An 18,175-nucleotide genomic window follows, 5' to 3' on the forward strand; every position below is an offset into this window, starting at 1 on the left:
CAGGGTAAAAATCTCTTTACATTCTCTGAGAAGATCCGCAGGTAGCAAAGGGAGCTGGAGGAAGCTGGTCTGGGTGGCTGTCATGGCCACCTGGCAGTCCCTCAGAGAGGCTGGTCTGGGGACGCTTACTAGTGGCCTTCCTGTAGACCTGATGGCAGTAACATGCACCTGCTTTTCCATCCGGACCCTCCTCTCCCCAAGAGGGGCTGAACATGATGGCTGAGATCTGTGGCTAAAGGACTGCTGTGCTTAGCAGACCAAGAAAGACTTCAGCTTTCCAGTGCTTTCTGCTTCTTGGGCAGTCATGCTCTTGCCAGCCAGGACTCCCTTGCTTTTTGAGGTGTTCCCTCAGCATACTTTTTAGCCCACCTCTGGCTCCCCAGAACCTCCTGTGACTGAGGACTGGGTGGGCTTTTCTCTATTTTTACTGGCCCTGCAAGACAAGGCTTTTTTTTGGCAAGGTCAGGTTTTATTTCCAATTAATAAAGATGTTGTAATCGAGCTTAACCAGCTATAGTTTGCATCCTTGTCTCCCTGCTGCTGGAGTTGCTTGGGGCATGACAAATAACTGCTGCCCTCCTCCACAGCTGCAGTTTGCCCAGCTGTCTTGTGATGGACCTACCTTCCTGGCAAGAAAATGAAATGCTTTGTTCAAAGCCTGGGATCGATCCACTTAGCTGCATGGAGAGATCATTAAGAGAGAAGGGTGATAAGGGAAGTAGTCTGATAAGGCTTTTTTTACAGGCTGTGGGGAGCTGTCCTGCGCAGGGAGGCGGTGAGAGGAACAGGACTGGCTGCTGACACTCTCAGATGTGACACTTAGACTGAGTGTCACATAGACTCATGGTGTAAGGTCCTCAGTTGCTCTCAACAGCCAGCTCCTGCCAAGCACGTGCATAGTGAGACAAGGTGGAAAGAAGGTGGGACTTTCACTGCTCCAGCCACCTTCTTGCTCTAAGGAGGTCTCTGCGTGGCTTTCTGTATTTGAGGACAGCCCAGCTGTTCTGGGAGAAAAAAACCCCACCCTGTCTGGACCAGGGACCTAGTGTTAAATCGGGATAAGTGTAACCACGCAACACAAGGCATATTAGGGATGTGGTTTGTTTCTTGCTGATCCAGGAGATAAACAACTGGGTTGCTATTGCCTTGTCTGCAAAAAGCATTAGACCAGTGAAGGACAAACCTCAGTCACGCTCTTCGGTACAGCAAAGTATAAGAGGTCTGAGTTCATTCTGATTTGTCTGCAAGTCCTTTTTCAAACTATGACTGTGTGGAGAAATATTCCAGAAATTCAGAGTGCAAGAATAAGGGAGACTTTTTAACTTTCCTTCTTTCAGCCTCATGAGCAAAAACTTGCAGCTGTTTCTTTGTCTCTGCTTTCCTATATCTGTGTTTGAAGTCTCCTGTCTTTCTCCTCTCTTTCTGCAGGTCCTTCAGAAGCTTGGGAAAGCAGATGAAACAAAAGATGAACAGTTCGAACAGTGCGTGCAGAACTTCAACAAACAGCTGGTAAGATAATTGGCGATATGTAATTACACCCTGGGTTTCAGTACTAGCTTCCAGTCATCTGCTGCAATATGCAATTAAAGCCCATTAAATTAAATAATGCCATAGGCCTATTGAAGTGACCCACAACTCATAGCTGTTCACTTATGAGAAATTACACTGTGTCTTCCAGTGCCCCTATCATGGAGTCAGTGAGAGTGTATGCTGAAAAATAATACTTGTTCTAGACGTAAGTTTAGGAAAAGAAATAGCTCAGCCAGAACACTTTCTTCAGTTAACAGCTGCTTTGTAATGTAATTTTTCCTGCTGGGCTGGAAGCAGAGAGATAAGAGCAACATTGTGTCTCTGAAAGACGGATAGGATGGGAAACAGGTTACAAAGAAAAAATAAAATGGAATAAGGCAGCTTCAGTTTCCTAAGCACAGTGGAGGGCAAGAGAGACAAAGAAAGCAATTGGTGAAAAGGGAACATCTTTTCATGGCTAAGATCTACATCTAACTTCCTCCTCATCCTTGCACAGTCACTGTGTCAGGCCTGAGTCGTTATTTTTTCATATGTCTGCTTCATCCCTGTATTTTAGCGCACAAAAATATTTTAACAGTGTAGCAATTTTCCCCCACCCTCCTACTTAAACAGCAGTGGGTTTATATCTTGAACTGGGTGTGTGGGGTTTTTTTTTTTTGTTTTGTTTTTTAAATCTGGAGCTTTCAGCCACCCAGAGGAGGGGAAAACATCAGTAAACCCAGGGGATTTGCACCGTGGTGCTTGGTGTCAGGGGAAGTGTTGCTTCTGTTTCATGGCAGGAGGTGCGTGCCACACCACAGCTCAAGTGGTGCTGAAGAAATCTTTTAGCCCCTTTGTGCCCTGACACATTTAGGACCTTTTTCTGGAGCTGTTAGCGGCAGCTGCATTGTGTCTGTTAAGACTCAGCAGACGTGGTTATGTGTCGCAAAACCAGCTGAGAAGGGATTTGCCACAGCTGAATGTAATGAAAATCTTTCAGTCTGACTGACTCATGTCTAACTGGAGCTAACTGCAGATTCCTGGAGACTAACGCTCATTCTCTTGGCAGTGATAGTAGCTGTTGGTCCAGAAGTTCATGCAACATCTCTATAACATGTCCACCAATGATATTCTCTTGTACGCAGAGGAATACAGTTTGGCTTCTTTCTGACAACATGACATTACCAGGTGTGACTTCTCTATATCATTTTTAAGTATCATCAATCAGGAAATAACCTTTTAAAAGGAGAAATACCAAAAAACTCAAGCCCAAACTTCTTGATCTTGCTGTCTGGGATGGCTTTTCAATTTCCAACCCACGAGTTCCAGTGGTGCACCGAGAAGCCTGTTAAAGAAGTGCTGCCTCTGTACCCCTTACAGCTGAATTTCTTTTCCCACCTTGCAGGGGCAGGCCATGAATTAAATTCTCCAAAGAATTTATCAAAGGAGCTGGAGGCTGCTCTGCATTTGCTGCTTGGGGTCTGTTGGTTTTGCTTTGGCCCTTGCTTTCCCTATTACTGAAATAAATGCAAACAATGCCTGTTTTACAGGGCCAACCATAAATGTGAGTTAGCTGGATTGTTAGGATATCCAGGGCTGAGGAGTTATTATGATGCCAAGCAGACTACGGAAAAAACTTCAGTTATATGTGCATATATACACACGTTTTTTTATATGTATGATATGTGTGTGTAGTATAGCTATGTGTGAGATTTCTATGGCCTTTCCTTACAAAGTCTGCTCCAGTGGGAAATGTAAGTCTGGAGGAAAGCTGTGCTTTTGACAGAACAGCTCTCCTGTGGAACTGGCTGGGGTGTGACCAGGCAGTGGCCTTGTTTGCTGCTTGATTTAGAGGCTCCTCTGACTCTAATGACTGTGTTGGGCCAGACACGTGTTCCCATGCATGGGCTGTCGATGAATGGAGAGCAGGTCTAAAAATCACTTATTCATTTTCAGCCAAGGCATCTTGTGGTTCTCTCAAATGGTAGTTGAGTGGACATAAGGGAAAGCATTGCACTTCCTAGCCCTCTGTCCATTCAGGTTCATATGAGAGCATCACTCTGAGGTCTCTGAACGGTAGGAGCTTTTTAGCTCAGACAGATGGATTTGCCGTGTGACAAATGAGCTGGATATAACCAGGCTTCTGCAGGGCTCCAGGGCTTGCCTGTGTCTCTTGAAGGCTTGACAAGCAGCACAACTGGCCCCCATATTACTCCCTCATGACAGATTATGTTTGGCAATTAACCTCCCAAAAAGTTCATTTGAAGGCTCCCCCCTCCTTCCCTTTCCCGGTGTCACTTGTGTTCAGGCACCGGCACGAGGATCTGTCCTGAAAATTGTCCTTGCAGACCTGGGAGCAAGAGACCTGCTGCAAAGGTGCAACACAGCCCCTGCCCGAGGCATGCTAGGCTTTAGCTTCTCTTCCACTGCATTTGAAATAGTCACTGAAGAGACAGAGTAGGAGGCTGGTGGCAGCCCTTACACCTGGCACTGTGTTGTGTTTCTGCCTGGCAGAGCGGCTGGGTTTTGATACCCTTCATGAGCTGTCACTCACGTGGAAGTTCTGGGTTGGTTTACAGTGTTTCACACCAAACATGTGAGAGGCAAGCTGCTGCTGGCACGGGCTGTATTCATCTCTGCCCGTACCCCATGGTGTTCGGCACAGCCTCAGCCTGCAGGGCAGGTAGTGTGGACTTAATCTTTGCTCTTGCAGCGTAGATTTGGCTGTGGACCATTACAGTCAGTAGCTCGGAGAGAGACTTTCTTTTCAGGCAAGAACCCTTCATGCCCAGCAGTTTCCATTTCAGCCCTGTATGGCAAAACAAATTTAACAGCTTGCCTGGTACCCCAGGATGGGAGCTTCTCACCAGTTGTTCATGCTTTGTATCTTAACAGCTCTGAAGTTTTGCTGAGTAGGGCTTATCTGGAGCTGTTGTTTCAATGGTGGCCCCCCCCCCCCCCCCCCCCCCTTAATAATTCCACAGTCTGCTCTTCTAGCCCTGTGTTAATCTAATCTGGAACAGGACATTACCTGCCCCTCTCAGGTATAGAACGTCCCTCCTGATAATAAAATTCCTTCCCATTGGAACTGCAAAACCAAGGAGGTTATGTAAAGAAGGGGTTGCAGTCTAATATTAAGATGAAAAAATTCTTTTGAAGATTGGGGAAAAAAGGATTTTAGGGAACCTGTCTACTACCAAGAAACAGCTCTATGGAAAATCACATACTTAACTAGGGCTTGGTGAATGGTATTGTAAATAACAACCCCCAACAAAGCAAGAAAGCACAAAAAGATACCAAACCGCTCTTGTGTTTTTCTTTCACAGAGCTATAATTAATAGGTGGTTCATTAGGTCTTTGGAGAGAGCTCTTCCAGCCTCCCAAGCATAGCACTTCTATTTTTAAATATGCATCTTCCTGTACATGCGGTCCTTCATATTAGACCTGGTTGTGTTATAGGCTCACAGGGTTCAGTTACACTGTGATAGCAAGTATGGCAGTATCTGCTCAAACAAGATGACACTTGTGTGTTTGAGAACAACAACTTATTGTGGTCACTTCTACATCAACACACGGTGTAATTGTCCCTGTGTGAAGGTTTTAAGTCAGTTTGTTAGTGCAGGGCTGAGAAATGAATGTGGGGTTCAGAATCGGCACTGATCTTCCATTTTTTTCTCCTAGTTTTACTTGCCTTTTGTGGAGTTTTGTTACTCTGATATATATATACACACACACACACCATTTCTTCTTTCTTATGTTCCTGCAATTTAAAAATTAAAGGTGTTAAAAAATCTAATAGCACAGAAGATTCAACCATACGTCTTTAAGTTCCTTCTGCATACCCTTAAAATCTCGGATAACTGGAAATGGATTAATTTTCCAGATTCCAGTTTAACTCTCTTCCCTACTTTTTTTTACCTTTGAGTTTAGGAAGCATCTCTTAAATGTGTGCTCAAGGGTGTTGAAAGCTTCTGTTCTATACAGTATTTGACAGTGTCTAACTGCATTGTGAGAGGTGTTTATGCAGAATCGTGGCTTTACTTGACAGCTCAGTATAGCCTGCTTGAAGAAAGCAGGTGCTGCATGCACAGAGAGAAAGCAATTGCCAGAGTTTCTTGGGAAAGCATTAATGCTTAAAATAATAAAAAGAAACCTTTGTAGCAAGTGAGGGAGCTGCTTTACTGGTGGACAAGAAATAAAGCAATGGAAATGCCAAAGAGGGACTTGGATGGGAACCCCAGGGGAGCTGGGGAAATGGGATTCATGGCAAAACTCTGAACATGGGCCTCTCTTTGAAAAATCTTTCTGCCTGCAGATCTTACAGGCTGTAAAGTCTGTTCACTCTCCCTGGCAGGCTTGGTACTTTTAAGAGGCTTAGATAACCCCATAGTCATAGAGATCAGCTGTAACTCTGACTTCAAACATCAGCAAGAGGTGACTGAGAAAGACCACTCCTGTTGCAGGATGCAGCACTGCATATTGGCTGACTGCACATCGTGGTGAGACAAGTGGTATTGAGGATGCCTGGAGAACACAGAAGGCTAGCTGTGCATTGCTGCAATTGCACGCTCCAGTATTCAGGCCCTGACTTGCAGGTTTTTCAGGTGGTGTATCTAAAAATCTTGATTTGATGTTTAATTGTGATGCTGGTGTACCTCTCAGAGAATACTTTTGTCCCCATGACTTTGGGACTGAGTATCAAGACTTGAAGAGTTCATGAGTTTGGGCTGTGTTGTGTGCTGCTGTGGCAGGACTCAGGCAAGTATGGGCACAATTTTAGAGGTGGTTTCTGATTTTAGATGCTATAATTTTCGGAGTTCCAGTTCTAGACATTGCAGTGCCCAAGTGTGTGGTGGGCAAGTTCTGCAGAGGACCTTCCCTGATGATTAGTTTCTGATAACCTCAAAGTTGTGTGTTCAAATTTAGTCATTCTTAAAAATGATACAGCTGCAGGATGATAATGTATCCATCTGAGGGATTTTGCGTGATAGTTTCTTCTGTGCCATTTCCTCTTGTGTTCTGACATCTCATCTTGCCAGTTCCAGTCTGTGATTTCTAGCACGGACCAATTCTAGGCAGACAGCACTGCTTTCCTCTAAGACTTTCTTGCTTCCTGCATTGGGCACACGTAAACACATACTACAACTTGATTGAACTGCTGCTTTGTCAGCTCAGCCTCCCTGATGGCCCTCTGTGTGTATGCTCTTTGATTACTCTGGCACCTCTTCCCTGGTGGCTTCTGATTGCACTATTAGGAAAGTTTCATCTGCCCAGGTTTCCACATTCACCTTAAGCCAGCAAAAAGCTCTACATTTGTTTGCTCTGTGTTCTAAGAACTCCTAGGACTTTTGCAGCAGATGTGGTCATTATTCCTTTCCTCTTGTACTCTCTTTGGGTCAGTTCCCAATTGTGCTGGTTTTGGCTGGGATAGAGTTAAATTTCTTCATAGTAGCTGGTATGGGGCTATGTTTTGGATTTGTGCTGGAAACAGTGTTGATAACACAGAGATGTTTTCATTATTGCTGAGCAGTGCTGACACAGAGTCAAGGCCTTTTCTGCTTCTCACCCCACCCCACCAGCGAGTAGGCTGGGGCTGCACAAGAAGTTGGGAGGGGACACAGCCAGGACAGCTGACCCCAACTGACCAAAGGGATATTCCATACCATAGGACGTCATGCTCAGCATGTAAAGCTGGGGGAAGGAGGAGGAAGCGGGGGATGTTTGGAATTACGGCGTTTGTCTTCCCAAGTAACCATTCCACATGATGGAGCCCTGCTTTCCTGGAGGTGGCTGAACACCTGCCTGCCGATGGGAAGCAGTGAATGAATTCCTTGTTTTGCTTTGCTTGCATGTGTGGCTTTTGCTTTACCTATTCAACTGTCTTTATCTCAACCCACGAGTTTTCTCACTTTTACTCTTCTGATTCTCTCCACCATCCCACCGAGGGGGGGAGTGAGTGAGCGGCTGTGTGGTGCTTAGTTGCTGGCTGGGGTTAAACCATGACACCAATGCTTCTCCAGACTAGGAGTCTGACTTTCTTTGATAAAAGGGGCCAGCTCTTTCCCATCCCTTGTTTCCTTTGTTGATGACAGTAGGAAAAGAACAAATGTGAACTCATCCATAACTTTCGAGGCAAGGAAAACAAATTGGGCCATAGGGTTGGAAGCAGATGGATTTCTCCACAAAGCTATGCTAGCACTGCCACTTCAACAGCTGGGCAGATTTAGCCTCTGCTTAGAGAGTGCAGCTGCACTGAGAGCACAAAGGATCACAGCATGAGCTCGGTTGAGGCAAGAGGTGCCTGAGTGGTGGGGAGGGCTGATGGGAAACGTCTGCTTTTGAAGCTAGTAGCTCTGAGGCAGCTGTCAGATGTCCTGTGAGCTCCTTGTCTCTGGAGTTGCCTTCAGCTGTCAAAATTCATTATGCTGGGGGCCCCTCCAATGGGACACAAACTGGGAAAGAAAAGGAGGAATGGCAGCAGGCTGAGGAAGGTGTGAGGTGTAGTTGTTGCTTTCCTGCGTTCTTGTTTTTACAGCTAATTTGGGGGATAGTGAGGACCCAGTGAGATCCCACAGGGTAAGAGAAACCCTTTTATAATAGAGATCTTTGTCTCAAACTTTTTTCTGTACTTCTCGCGTACTCCAGAGGTTGTCTGCACAGGTGTCCTCAGTGTTTGCTCCTGCCCTTGCTTTGACATGCTCTATGGTGGTGTTGGTCAACTTCTCAAGCCTTACTTTTCTTTTCGTTTCTGTTTGTGTAATGTCACTGTCTGGATTTGGGAGTATTTCCCTGTCTGCTTTGCACCACTGTTAATGACATATGGCAAGGTAGAGGGGAGGTGGGCCTTAGTATGCTTATCCTAGTGCAGTAAAGCGGTTGTATGGGGAGTGCATGTATGTGTGCATGTCTGAGACAACTTTGCTGTAAAAATCTCCACGACCCTTTCTAATCTGGGTTCTTGTACTGCACTCACCTGTGTCATCTTGAAGGCTCAAACTGGCAAAACTCAGCCCAGCTTCTGGTTTTAATCCTTTGTTTCCTAGTGAGTGAGATCTGCTGCTGGCAGTGATCACACCTCCACAGTGAAGCTAAAGAAAGAGATGACTAATTCTGTATTTGCAAGCTCTGCTGCACAGGACAATTTAGACAGGATGTTTGGGCAGGTCAGAGGTCCCTTGTACCCACTTTGCACTGGGGTTTTGGTTTGCAGTGTGGCAGGAAAAAGTTGTGAGCTAAACTGCTCCCAAACCAGTAGAAAATAAATCAATTGCATCTATCTTCTATATCTTACACATTCCCTTCAGTTACATTTGTTACATAGACCCACTAGCCCTTGGCTTATAAACTAATTGTTGCCCTTAGGACCCTCTCTAATTGCTTGTATGAAATCAAAACACTAAAGCTGGCTCTGCTGGGAAGAGTAAATCACAGCTCTACCCCCATCAAGTTACTTGGTACCTTGGTGGTATTGTTGGCCAAACATGCCTGCAGGTCACCGTCTGTGGGCTTACCACGTCAGAGGGCTGTGTGGTCTCCCTGTTAACATTTATGTTTTTTGTGGTCATAGGGCTGGTGTGTAGCCCATCTGCAAGACCGTTTTTCTTTAGAGGTGCTTGACTCCTCCTTACACTCTCTTTATATGGGAGAATAACTGATGGTCTTCTCCTTACATTCACAGTCCGAAGGCACGCGGCTGCAGAAGGACCTCCGAACTTACTTGGCTTCCGTAAAAGGTAAGGTCTGCATAAGCAGAGAATCACTTCCTCTCTCGTGCTTACCTACGCAGTGAGGCTTCTGCGGCCATCCTCTTCCTGGTGTTTCCTCAGGCATGACTTGTAGGAAAGGTCAGCCTTGTCTGGGTGGGGGATCTTTCAGAATCCTTCAGGACCAGCTGAGATGGAATGGGGTTGTGCTATGATGCCAACCAGGTGGTGCTGTCTTAGCAGATAGACTCTCATATCTTCTGCTAGGGGAGGATGAACACAAAGGGTTTGATGCGACTGCATCCTCGGTTCCTTTCTCCCTCTGGTTACCTTCCATCTCTGTATTATCAAGGGTCAGACATTCTGTAAGGAAGAGCTTAGCATTTGTTATAACACATTCAACACCTCCTGTGTCCCCACTCCTCAGGATGAGGGTTAAACTGTGAGGAACACACTATCTCCCTCTTTCTGAAGCAGTTCCCTCTTCTTTCCTAGCCATGCATGAGGCCTCCAAGAAGCTGACAGAGTGTTTGCAGGAAGTTTATGAGCCGGATTGGCCTGGGAGAGATGACACAAATAAAATAGCAGAGGTAAGACTCTGTCCAGGATGTGGGGTCACCAGGCTTGGTCTGTCAGCGGAGATGAGCTTTGGAAGCTGTGTCTGTGTGTGACATTTCTTCAGGCATATGGCTTTGCAGAAGAATTGGAGAGACAAACTCAGCATTGGGAAGAAGGGAAAGCTGAAGGGATGTGGCCTGTATTTTTGTCGGTGTAGGGCACTGTCCCCGGATGCTTGAATGCTACATAGAGCCATATGCTTATGCCCACAAGCAATTTGTTCCCCCAACAGTGGCTAAACAGGGACAGAGGATGCCAAAAGAGAGTCAATAGGATCAACTGGGTGTATTGCTTAGGCTCTGTGCAAGAGAAAGGGGAAGCTATGGCCAAAGCATGGTCAGAGCAGCCATTGTGTAGCTGCAACAACCTCCCACTCACAGCAGTACCACCAGCTGCCATATTTCAGTTGCCACCTTGTTTGGCTGAGCCATATGTCACCCCAACCTGCTGCTCTTCTCACCCCTTGGTGAGGTGATGCCTGTCCAACTTGCCCAGGTGTTTTCTGTGGAGCTTAGGGCACAGCCTGTCATTTGACAGCTTGGATCCCCCTTGGCCTGTGCGTGTGGCTGGGTCCAGCTGGAGGCAGGTGCCCTCTGCTCTCTTGCTCAGCTGTTCTGCTGAGCAGCAGCTGTGGCAGTTCAGCTTTGTGGATCCATCTGCCATGACACTGCAGGACTGGGCTTATCTGCAGCTGTCTGTGGCACTGGAGCAGTGGGGAAGGAATAGAGAGGAGAGCAGGGGAAGGATTCTTCCCTTCCTCTGCTTTCCCCTGCAGAAAATCTCACCTGAAATAACATCTGCATTTTGCCCAGGAAATACTGACTTCAATGCAGATAAATCAAAAAGAACCTGAACGTTTCCAGGTCAGTTCTTGCATTAACATGGAAACTTTCCATTAGGAAGTGCTGTTGCAGTAAATAATGGAGTTGTAATTCATCTAGTTTGGCTTCACATTCTCTGTTGGCCTTTTTTGTCTTCCTGAGCTACTGTGGTGCCTCCTGGGAGACTGTCCCTTCAGAGAGTTCGAGCCAGAGAGGTCAAAGGGAGCATGAGTCCTGAGAACTAATTGTAGCTACTCTGGCGGTCTGCAGGAATATTTCCAGCCTTCTACCTCCCCCTTTAATGCCTTTGTTTACGTGTCTGTCTTTCAGGAAAAGACAGGCAGGAGAAAAGTGCTATTCCTGCCCAAAAAAGTAATAAATTCCCACATAAAGTAGGCATTTTTCCTGAATATTTTAGCCAAAACTCTTCATTCAATTGGAAAAACAAGAGAGAGGGGCAATTTCCACCTAAGGTAAGGTGTTGATGGGAAGTTACTGAGCCTAAGATAAGATCAGGGATAAAGGGTGCACAGGTTAGGGTGTAAGCCTTGGATGTGACCTCCATTGGGCTGTGGAGGCAGGTGGTGTGAGGGCTGAAGACTGCTGGAATAGCTTTCTGTTGTTGTTCATTATCCTCCAGAAAGCTGTGTTGTAATGAAAAGCAGAAAATGGTGTCAGGTGTCCCATTTTTGTGGCTGCTGGGAGAAGGAGGTAAAGCCAGCCTAACCTTCATCTTCCCTTCTGTTGTATAGACTTGGGCTAGCACTGCAGGGGAAAAGACAGTCCCTCAAAGGAAGGTTCACAAAGGGCGCTGTGTCCTTGTAGAGGTCACCTGAATTAGCAGCATCAAGCTTTTTTCTCTGTTTCTACGTTTCTGGCATGACCTCTGTTTTCAACTTCTCTGCTCCTTCATTTTTCCAAAGAAATTACTATTTCTTAAGAGCTCTGGGGGACTGAAATTGTTGACTGTAGCACTCCTAGAGAAAAACAGAAATGCAGAGCTCTGTGTTCTTAATAGTTAGCTCATTACTTTTGTTTTTCAGAACAATGATCTCCTCTGGACGGATTTCCATCAGAAGCTAGTGGATCAGGCACTTCTGACCATGGATACATACCTTGGCCAATTTCCAGATATTAAAGTAAGATTCTCTTTAAACCTTTTGATCTACAGAGTCACAGCAGATGACACCTCATAAGAATCAATTTCTTGCATCCCCGTCTTCTTTAGGAAGATGTGTGTGTTGTGCTGCTGCAAGCTCTCCTTTTAGAGCAGCCAAGATCTGTGCAGCTCTGGGTCATGTGAAAATGTTATGTTCTCCTTTGCCCTTGAAATGAGAGTGAAGAATCCAGGGGAAAGATGCTGAAGAGAAAACATAAGTGCAAAACAGGAGGATCCATAAAATTTCCTATTGTCTCACAGTGCCGGAGGGCAGTGTCAGCAATAACTCACAAGCTCTCAGTCTTTTTGGTCCTTTGGTTTTTTAACTTCCTTGTAAATACAAAGCATCGAGGAAGACGTTAGTGGCAAATGTGCTTTATAGGTGGAGGCTGGTGTGGAAGGCAGATTTCTGTGTGTTCCCTGAAGTCCTGCTGTGCATATAACCAGCTTGTTGTAGGGAAGGGGGAATGCTGGATAGGCGTCTTTTTGGGGGAGATCGTATCCAAAGACCTGGGTTTGAACGATGTCCTGTGAGCTTCCCTTCCCCCACAGTTATCTCCTCTCCATTTGTTTTGAGAAGGTTATGCAGGAAATGTCTTCACCATATGGAAGCACTAGTAATGATATCACCATATGGGAAGTATCAGCTTGGCTACTTCCCAGTGAAAACAACCCTTTCCCCACCACATGTCTCTTAAAACGTTTGTCAATATTTGTTGCTTCAAGAGGATCGTGCTGTATCAAAGAGGGGCAGGTCACAGGCTTGTAAAATGAGCCCTGAACAGCAGTGTCCTTGCCTCCTGGGGCTCCTCATTTTTGCTTCGCTTTTCCAGCCTCTTCTGTCCCTGGAAGTCTGAAGTGGGGAAGGGCGAAGAGGCTTGCTGTTGCTTTCTACCCGCTCAAGGCTGTAGAGCTGATCGCTCCCTGTAGTGTGATGCCATGTGCCTCAATTAGCAGTGCAGAGGCTCGTGCACTGCTTCCTAAGCAGGTTTTATTTTCGGGCTTGCTGTAGACTCAGACTTCTGCACTGCTTCAGTCCAAATCACATTTTACCAGCCTTGTCGGATGTGCACTGGGTCACCTCAGAGTGTCACTTTTTTCCATGCTGAGTATCTTTGGGATTTCTTAATTCTGCTGAGGTCCCACTGAGGTTTTACGGTGGGATTTTAAAAGGAGCACAAGACTGGGACCACCCAAATTCCACCAAAACTCAAGGTGTTAGGCACTGAGCTCCCATGGATCCTTTCTGACTTCCGAATGGGCCACTAAGGTGTTTATTACTAATGTTCCTTTCTCAGTCTTCAGATGATGCTCTAGAAAATGGGAAGTTAAAGCAATTTTATGGACAACTTAAGTAATGCTTTAAAGAGAGCACTACTCACCTCTCTTTCCCTTCCTAAAATGAGTGAGAATTTGGCTTTCTGTTGGTTCCTACAATAAGATATGGATGTATTTCACAAGAGTTGGCTGTTTGTTTAAAATAGACTTTCAGTGGTATGAATTTAAAAAGGTTGATATGTTTTTATTGGTAATTCAGCTGGATGCATCATCCTCCTTACCCCGGAGCAGTGAGAAGTGCTCAAATTAAGTATGTTTTCTTCAACTGGTAGAAACTCCTATAAGTGCTGTTGTTGAAGGTTGCTACGGTTGTACAAAAGTGTAGTTTGGCTTCATGTAAGGAATTAGAGTTCTTGAGGTTGGCAAGCAAAAAAACCCTCAGTCTTATGTAATTTACAGAGTATGTGAGTTGTTTTTTGTTGTTGTGGTAATAGTCTTCTGGTTTTTGTTTTCCACAAAAGCAAATTTTCTGCTTTTCCTGGAATTCTGGAATTACTGTGATAATGAAAGATGATTTATGGAGAGAAGATGATTTTAATTTAGTTATCTGAAGGCCTGTTTTTTGTTAACGGCCCAGTAATTCAAATGTGTGATGAGTTTGATCATGCATGCGTTATTTTTTTGTTAAATTCTAACATATTCTGAATCCTTCTTGAAGGGCTGGAAAAATTCCCGTGAACTTTTTGGATTTGCAGTGGGATCCGCAGTAGGAATGTGACAACATAGCATTCCTTTAGTAAGGAATTTTTATAAGTTAAAGGGAATAATTTTAAAATGTTGGATGGGGAGGGGTGAACAAAGCTGCTCTATGTTCTCTAACTTGAAAAACGGGAATGCAAAAAGTACTTTATCCTTTCTTTGCAGGTCAGTATCTATAACTTCTTGGAGTAGAACTCTTGTATAATCTATAATATTTCTGAGTGAGTTTTTGGTTGAGGTTGCAGAGGCTGCAATAAGAGTACAGGTCTCTGCAGTGAACCCAGAGAAGATAAACCATAACCCAAGTTCTGAATAGCTGTGGAATTGGTGATTTTCTGTCTTGCACTGAAACTGGTGCCCTGTTTCTACTAGGTTTAAAACCAGATATCAGTAATGGGGGAGGAAAAAGTGTTTTGTGGTGGTTTGGTGTTTTGGTTTGGTTTTTGTTTTGTTTTTTGGGGGGGTTTTTGTCTTTTTTTTTTTTTTTTTTTTTTTTTTTGGTAAAAGGAGGCTCAAATTAAGATGGGTTTGTTGCAAAGCAGTAAACTCTGTTGGAGTTCAGCTTTTACCTTCAGATAGTGGTGAGTAGCTGCAGCTATCCTACAGTCATACAAGGAAGCTACCCTGCGGCCTTCCAGGACTGGGCTAAGTCCCACTACTGCCATCACAGGCAATCGCGTGATCAGTGGTTACTCCAGGAGGATTCGCACGCAGTGTATCCGTACCTTGCAGCATTTCCACGTGCTCTAGTAGAAATGTGAGGGTGGGTTCTAGAAGATCGGGAGCTGCAAAAAAGGGCAGGAGTGACCTTGTTTGAGAGATGGGAGACATTGAATCAAACTCCCTGGTGTAGTGGCAGGAAAACCTGGAAGTGGCTGTTTGCCGTGTCAGAGGTGGGCAAAACTCCAGCTATCTCTACCAGTCTGACCTGGGGGAAAAGTGCTATCTCTTAAATCCCAGATCTGGCCTGTGTTTTATCTGGTGTGTGTGTAAGATGCATTAACTAGCATCTTCGAGATTGTCATGCTGCTGGAAGCCCCCTCCGACATCCCATCTCTGTGCCTGGCTGGCAACGTGATGTCTGGGAGGTGTGTTCTAGTGACCTCGACTGTGGGGTGGCTCAGCTTCTTCGTGATTCTTCTCTTGGAGTGAGCTGAGCGCTTTGAAATCAGTTTGCGTGTGCGTGTGTCTGAGATCCTGCAGATCCACTGTGACTCACAGAGCTGCACCAGCATTTGCTGAAAGTGCAGAGGAGCATGTGTGGGAGACGTGTGAACTGGTCCTAGCTGGTCTGGCAGAAAGATCAGCCCTGAGTGTGGTTTTGCAGCTTATCTGCAGGAGCCTAGGGAGAGGAGACTGCATCTCCCTGCCAAGTGCAGTGGAGGGGGGGGATTTTGCTTTTGCAAGTAAATCCCAATGCTGATTCTTCATCTGGCACTTTCAATTTTCCTCGGTGCTGTGGTTAATTAGAAACCCTCCTGGCTTCTTGCCATGCTATTTCACTCCAGTTCTCCAGCTTGTCTCTAGACTGCTGATCACTGATGCTGGACCAGGCTCTCTGAGCTGGGGGGGTGCTAGGGTTGGGCTGGGAAGACCTGTGCCCCAACCCAGATAGCCTGAGGTGTTTGTAGAGAGTGTGGGAGGCGAGGGGCTAAGGGGGATGGATGGTTCTTAAAACAGGACAGCCCAGTGGGCCTGAGCCTCGCCGAGGTGAAACTCTGCTAGGGGGGACAGCCTGAGGCACCGCAGATGAAGAAGGGTAATGGAGGATCAGGCCACAGGCCTGACTGTCTATTCTGGATTCTCACCCATGGACTTGTCAAGACTCCATTCCTGAACACGAGTCTGGCACACAGTTGGCTCCCTCCTTGCATTTGTTACTGCTTCAGGGTGTCTTGCCTATTAGTGACACAGTGCTACAGGTTTTCCCTCTCGCTTCTCTTGCTTAATAGGTAGTTACAATGGACCACTGCCTGTGGCTGCAGTCGCTTCTGTCTCGACCTCCTGTTGCAGGGTCCAAAATGCTGTCCTAGGTGTATCCTGAGCATGTGGATGAGTGCTTTTGCTGTGCTAGCAAGAGAAATGCCATCTTTTGTTGAACTTAATCTCTTGAACTTCCACACGAACTAGGGCTGTGAGCTGGTTAGTTAGAGTCTGGCTGCAGCCCTCAGGAGGCCCTGAAAATGATGAAGCAGGTACCCATAGGATGCAGGCACATGGGGAGGCTTAGGAAGCACTGGAGCTACACTTCTGAAAACATTAATATCATCCAGAGATGGGGCCTGTTGTTGGTTGGATCCCTTTGCTTTCCCTGGCTGGGTCTGCTCTCCTCCTGAGGAGCTCCCTCCAGAATGGTGGTTGTCACAGGTGGCTCCCAGGGCCACCTCTCTGGGCAGCCTGTGTGGAGTATCCAGTGAGCGTCCTTGTGTGGGCAGAGCATGGGGTGCTCTGGAAGTTGGGTGAAGAGGGAGGGGGGTTTTCCTGAGAGGCTTTGTGGTTTTGGCTGCTGGGGAAGATTGTCACAACTCTTTTCTCCCTCTTTCTTAGTCTCGTATAGCGAAGCGAGGAAGGAAGCTTGTGGATTACGACAGTGCCAGACACCACTTTGAAGCCCTGCAAACTGCAAAGAAGAAGGATGAAACCAAAATTGCAAAGGTAAAGCAAGCAGAAGGATGTGCAGCCATCCTTTCATTTTGGAAGGTCTGCATTTGCCTACTGAGCAGGTTTTAAGTGCACCTGTACCTCTTCACTGGGTGTGTTTTCATAGAATCATTTAGGTTGGAAAGGACCTTTAAGGTCATTGAGGTGTCGTGAACTGGTGAGGTTTTGCTAGGTATTTCCTTCTCATCTGTTTAGTTCTCCTAGAAGGCAGGATGGTCTCTGTTGTGTTGGTTCAGACCCACCATCATCAGTCTGCATCTCTCGGCGGCCAAGGCCTAGGCATGCATTTCCTCAGATGCTGCAGGACCAGTAACCTCTGTCAGAAAAGCCCGTGTGCCTCTGGGGGAAGTAAAACCTTGCAATGCCCCAGAAAAATTTTCCCATTTGTCTGCTTCTTGGGGCTCTGTCCCCCCATCTTAGAGCAGTGGTGAGAGTAAGTGTTTCAGTGTTGCTTGAGGTTGGTTGTGTTTGTGAAGTCCTCTGATATTCTAGGACAGAGACCCTTAGGAGTGTGAGTTACAAGTTCATAGGTGGAAATGCACCCTATGCGCGCTTGATGACTGTGTTCTGTTGTCTATTGGTCACAATTACTGGCTAATAAATATGGCTGAAAGCAGGAAAAACAAGAGTTTTCTCTTGTCGGGGTGTGGTTTCTTTCATGCCTGTGAACAGCTTGATCCAGGGTTAACCGCAGAGCATGCCCAACACGCAAGTGAAGGATTTTATTTTTAATTAAAATAAGTTTCATTAAAATTTAGATTTTCTTTTAAATGTAGCTGAAGAAAGGTGATAGTGCTAACCTTGTTCTAGAAGAGGTACATGGTTCGAATACCTGCCCAGAAAATGAGCTGTGGATTACTCATGTACCCTGAGTGGATTTGAACTTGTGTGCTCCACTCCACAGGACAGGTCTTGACAGAACAGAATAGTCCAGGGCTGGAGAGACATCTTTAATTCTCTTGCATGTGGGCCATGGCACATTAGGACTCTTCAGGCTAGAAGCAGTGCAGGAAAGAAGGAGCCTGGATCTGTATCTTTTAACCAGGCTGAGTTGTCATCCTTTGCTTAGAGTTATTTCTGGTAGGGGGAAATACGGGCTATGTGAGAGACGCTAGTATTCCTCCTGCATGGAAGAAATAACGATGCATCTCTCCCCCGAGCAAAAGATCTGCATTTAATGGCCACAGTACTTTTATTTTTAAGCTGCAAGTCATCAGTCATTGGCTCACCTAGTGCATGCACTATGATTAACCTTGAGAGACAAAGGGGAGGGAGATTGATGGCTCAGGTGTCATTGCATCATTTGTGTGGCAAAGCAAGTCTTGGTTCTGTATGCAAGGCATGAGGCCCAGCTGGTTGTGCCTTCTGTTCAAAGCAGTACTTCACTGTGTTTGGGGGTAAGAGCAGAATTTCCCTGGGGCATGGTATTATTATTGGTGTGTGCCTGTGGGATCTTTGCTGTAGTGGAAATGTTTTTTTGTAGGAATTCATCTACTCAGGTTGGTACCTGGTGATCTGCACCAAAGAGGCTGGCCGCCTTTGTCATTGCTGCACTCGCTCGTGTTGCCCGAAATGCTCACAAAGATGTTATTAACAAGGGACTGTTTGTTGCTCTTTTGTTAAAGTACGAAGAACAGTGCAGTTTGAAGAGTGAAATGTTGAGATTT

The 18,175-nt window shown here is 45.9% G+C and overlaps 1 protein-coding gene across 11 annotated transcripts in view; it reads left to right on the plus strand.

Annotated features, from left to right (window-relative positions):
* Positions 1–18,175, plus strand: part of BIN1 (bridging integrator 1) — a 102,904-nt gene that overhangs the window by 43,668 nt on the left and 41,061 nt on the right. For all 11 annotated transcript variants that reach the window (XM_050899532.1, XM_050899535.1, XM_050899538.1 and 8 more), the window contains exons 2-6: positions 1,429–1,509; positions 9,188–9,242; positions 9,708–9,802; positions 11,695–11,790; positions 16,395–16,502. In XM_050899532.1, coding sequence (XP_050755489.1) covers positions 1,429–1,509; positions 9,188–9,242; positions 9,708–9,802; positions 11,695–11,790; positions 16,395–16,502 — 435 coding nt within the window. The remainder of the gene's footprint in view (positions 1–1,428; positions 1,510–9,187; positions 9,243–9,707; positions 9,803–11,694; positions 11,791–16,394; positions 16,503–18,175) is intronic.

Source organism: Gymnogyps californianus, chromosome 7 (genome assembly GCF_018139145.2).
Source record: "Gymnogyps californianus isolate 813 chromosome 7, ASM1813914v2, whole genome shotgun sequence".
Taxonomy (NCBI): domain Eukaryota; kingdom Metazoa; phylum Chordata; class Aves; order Accipitriformes; family Cathartidae; genus Gymnogyps; species Gymnogyps californianus.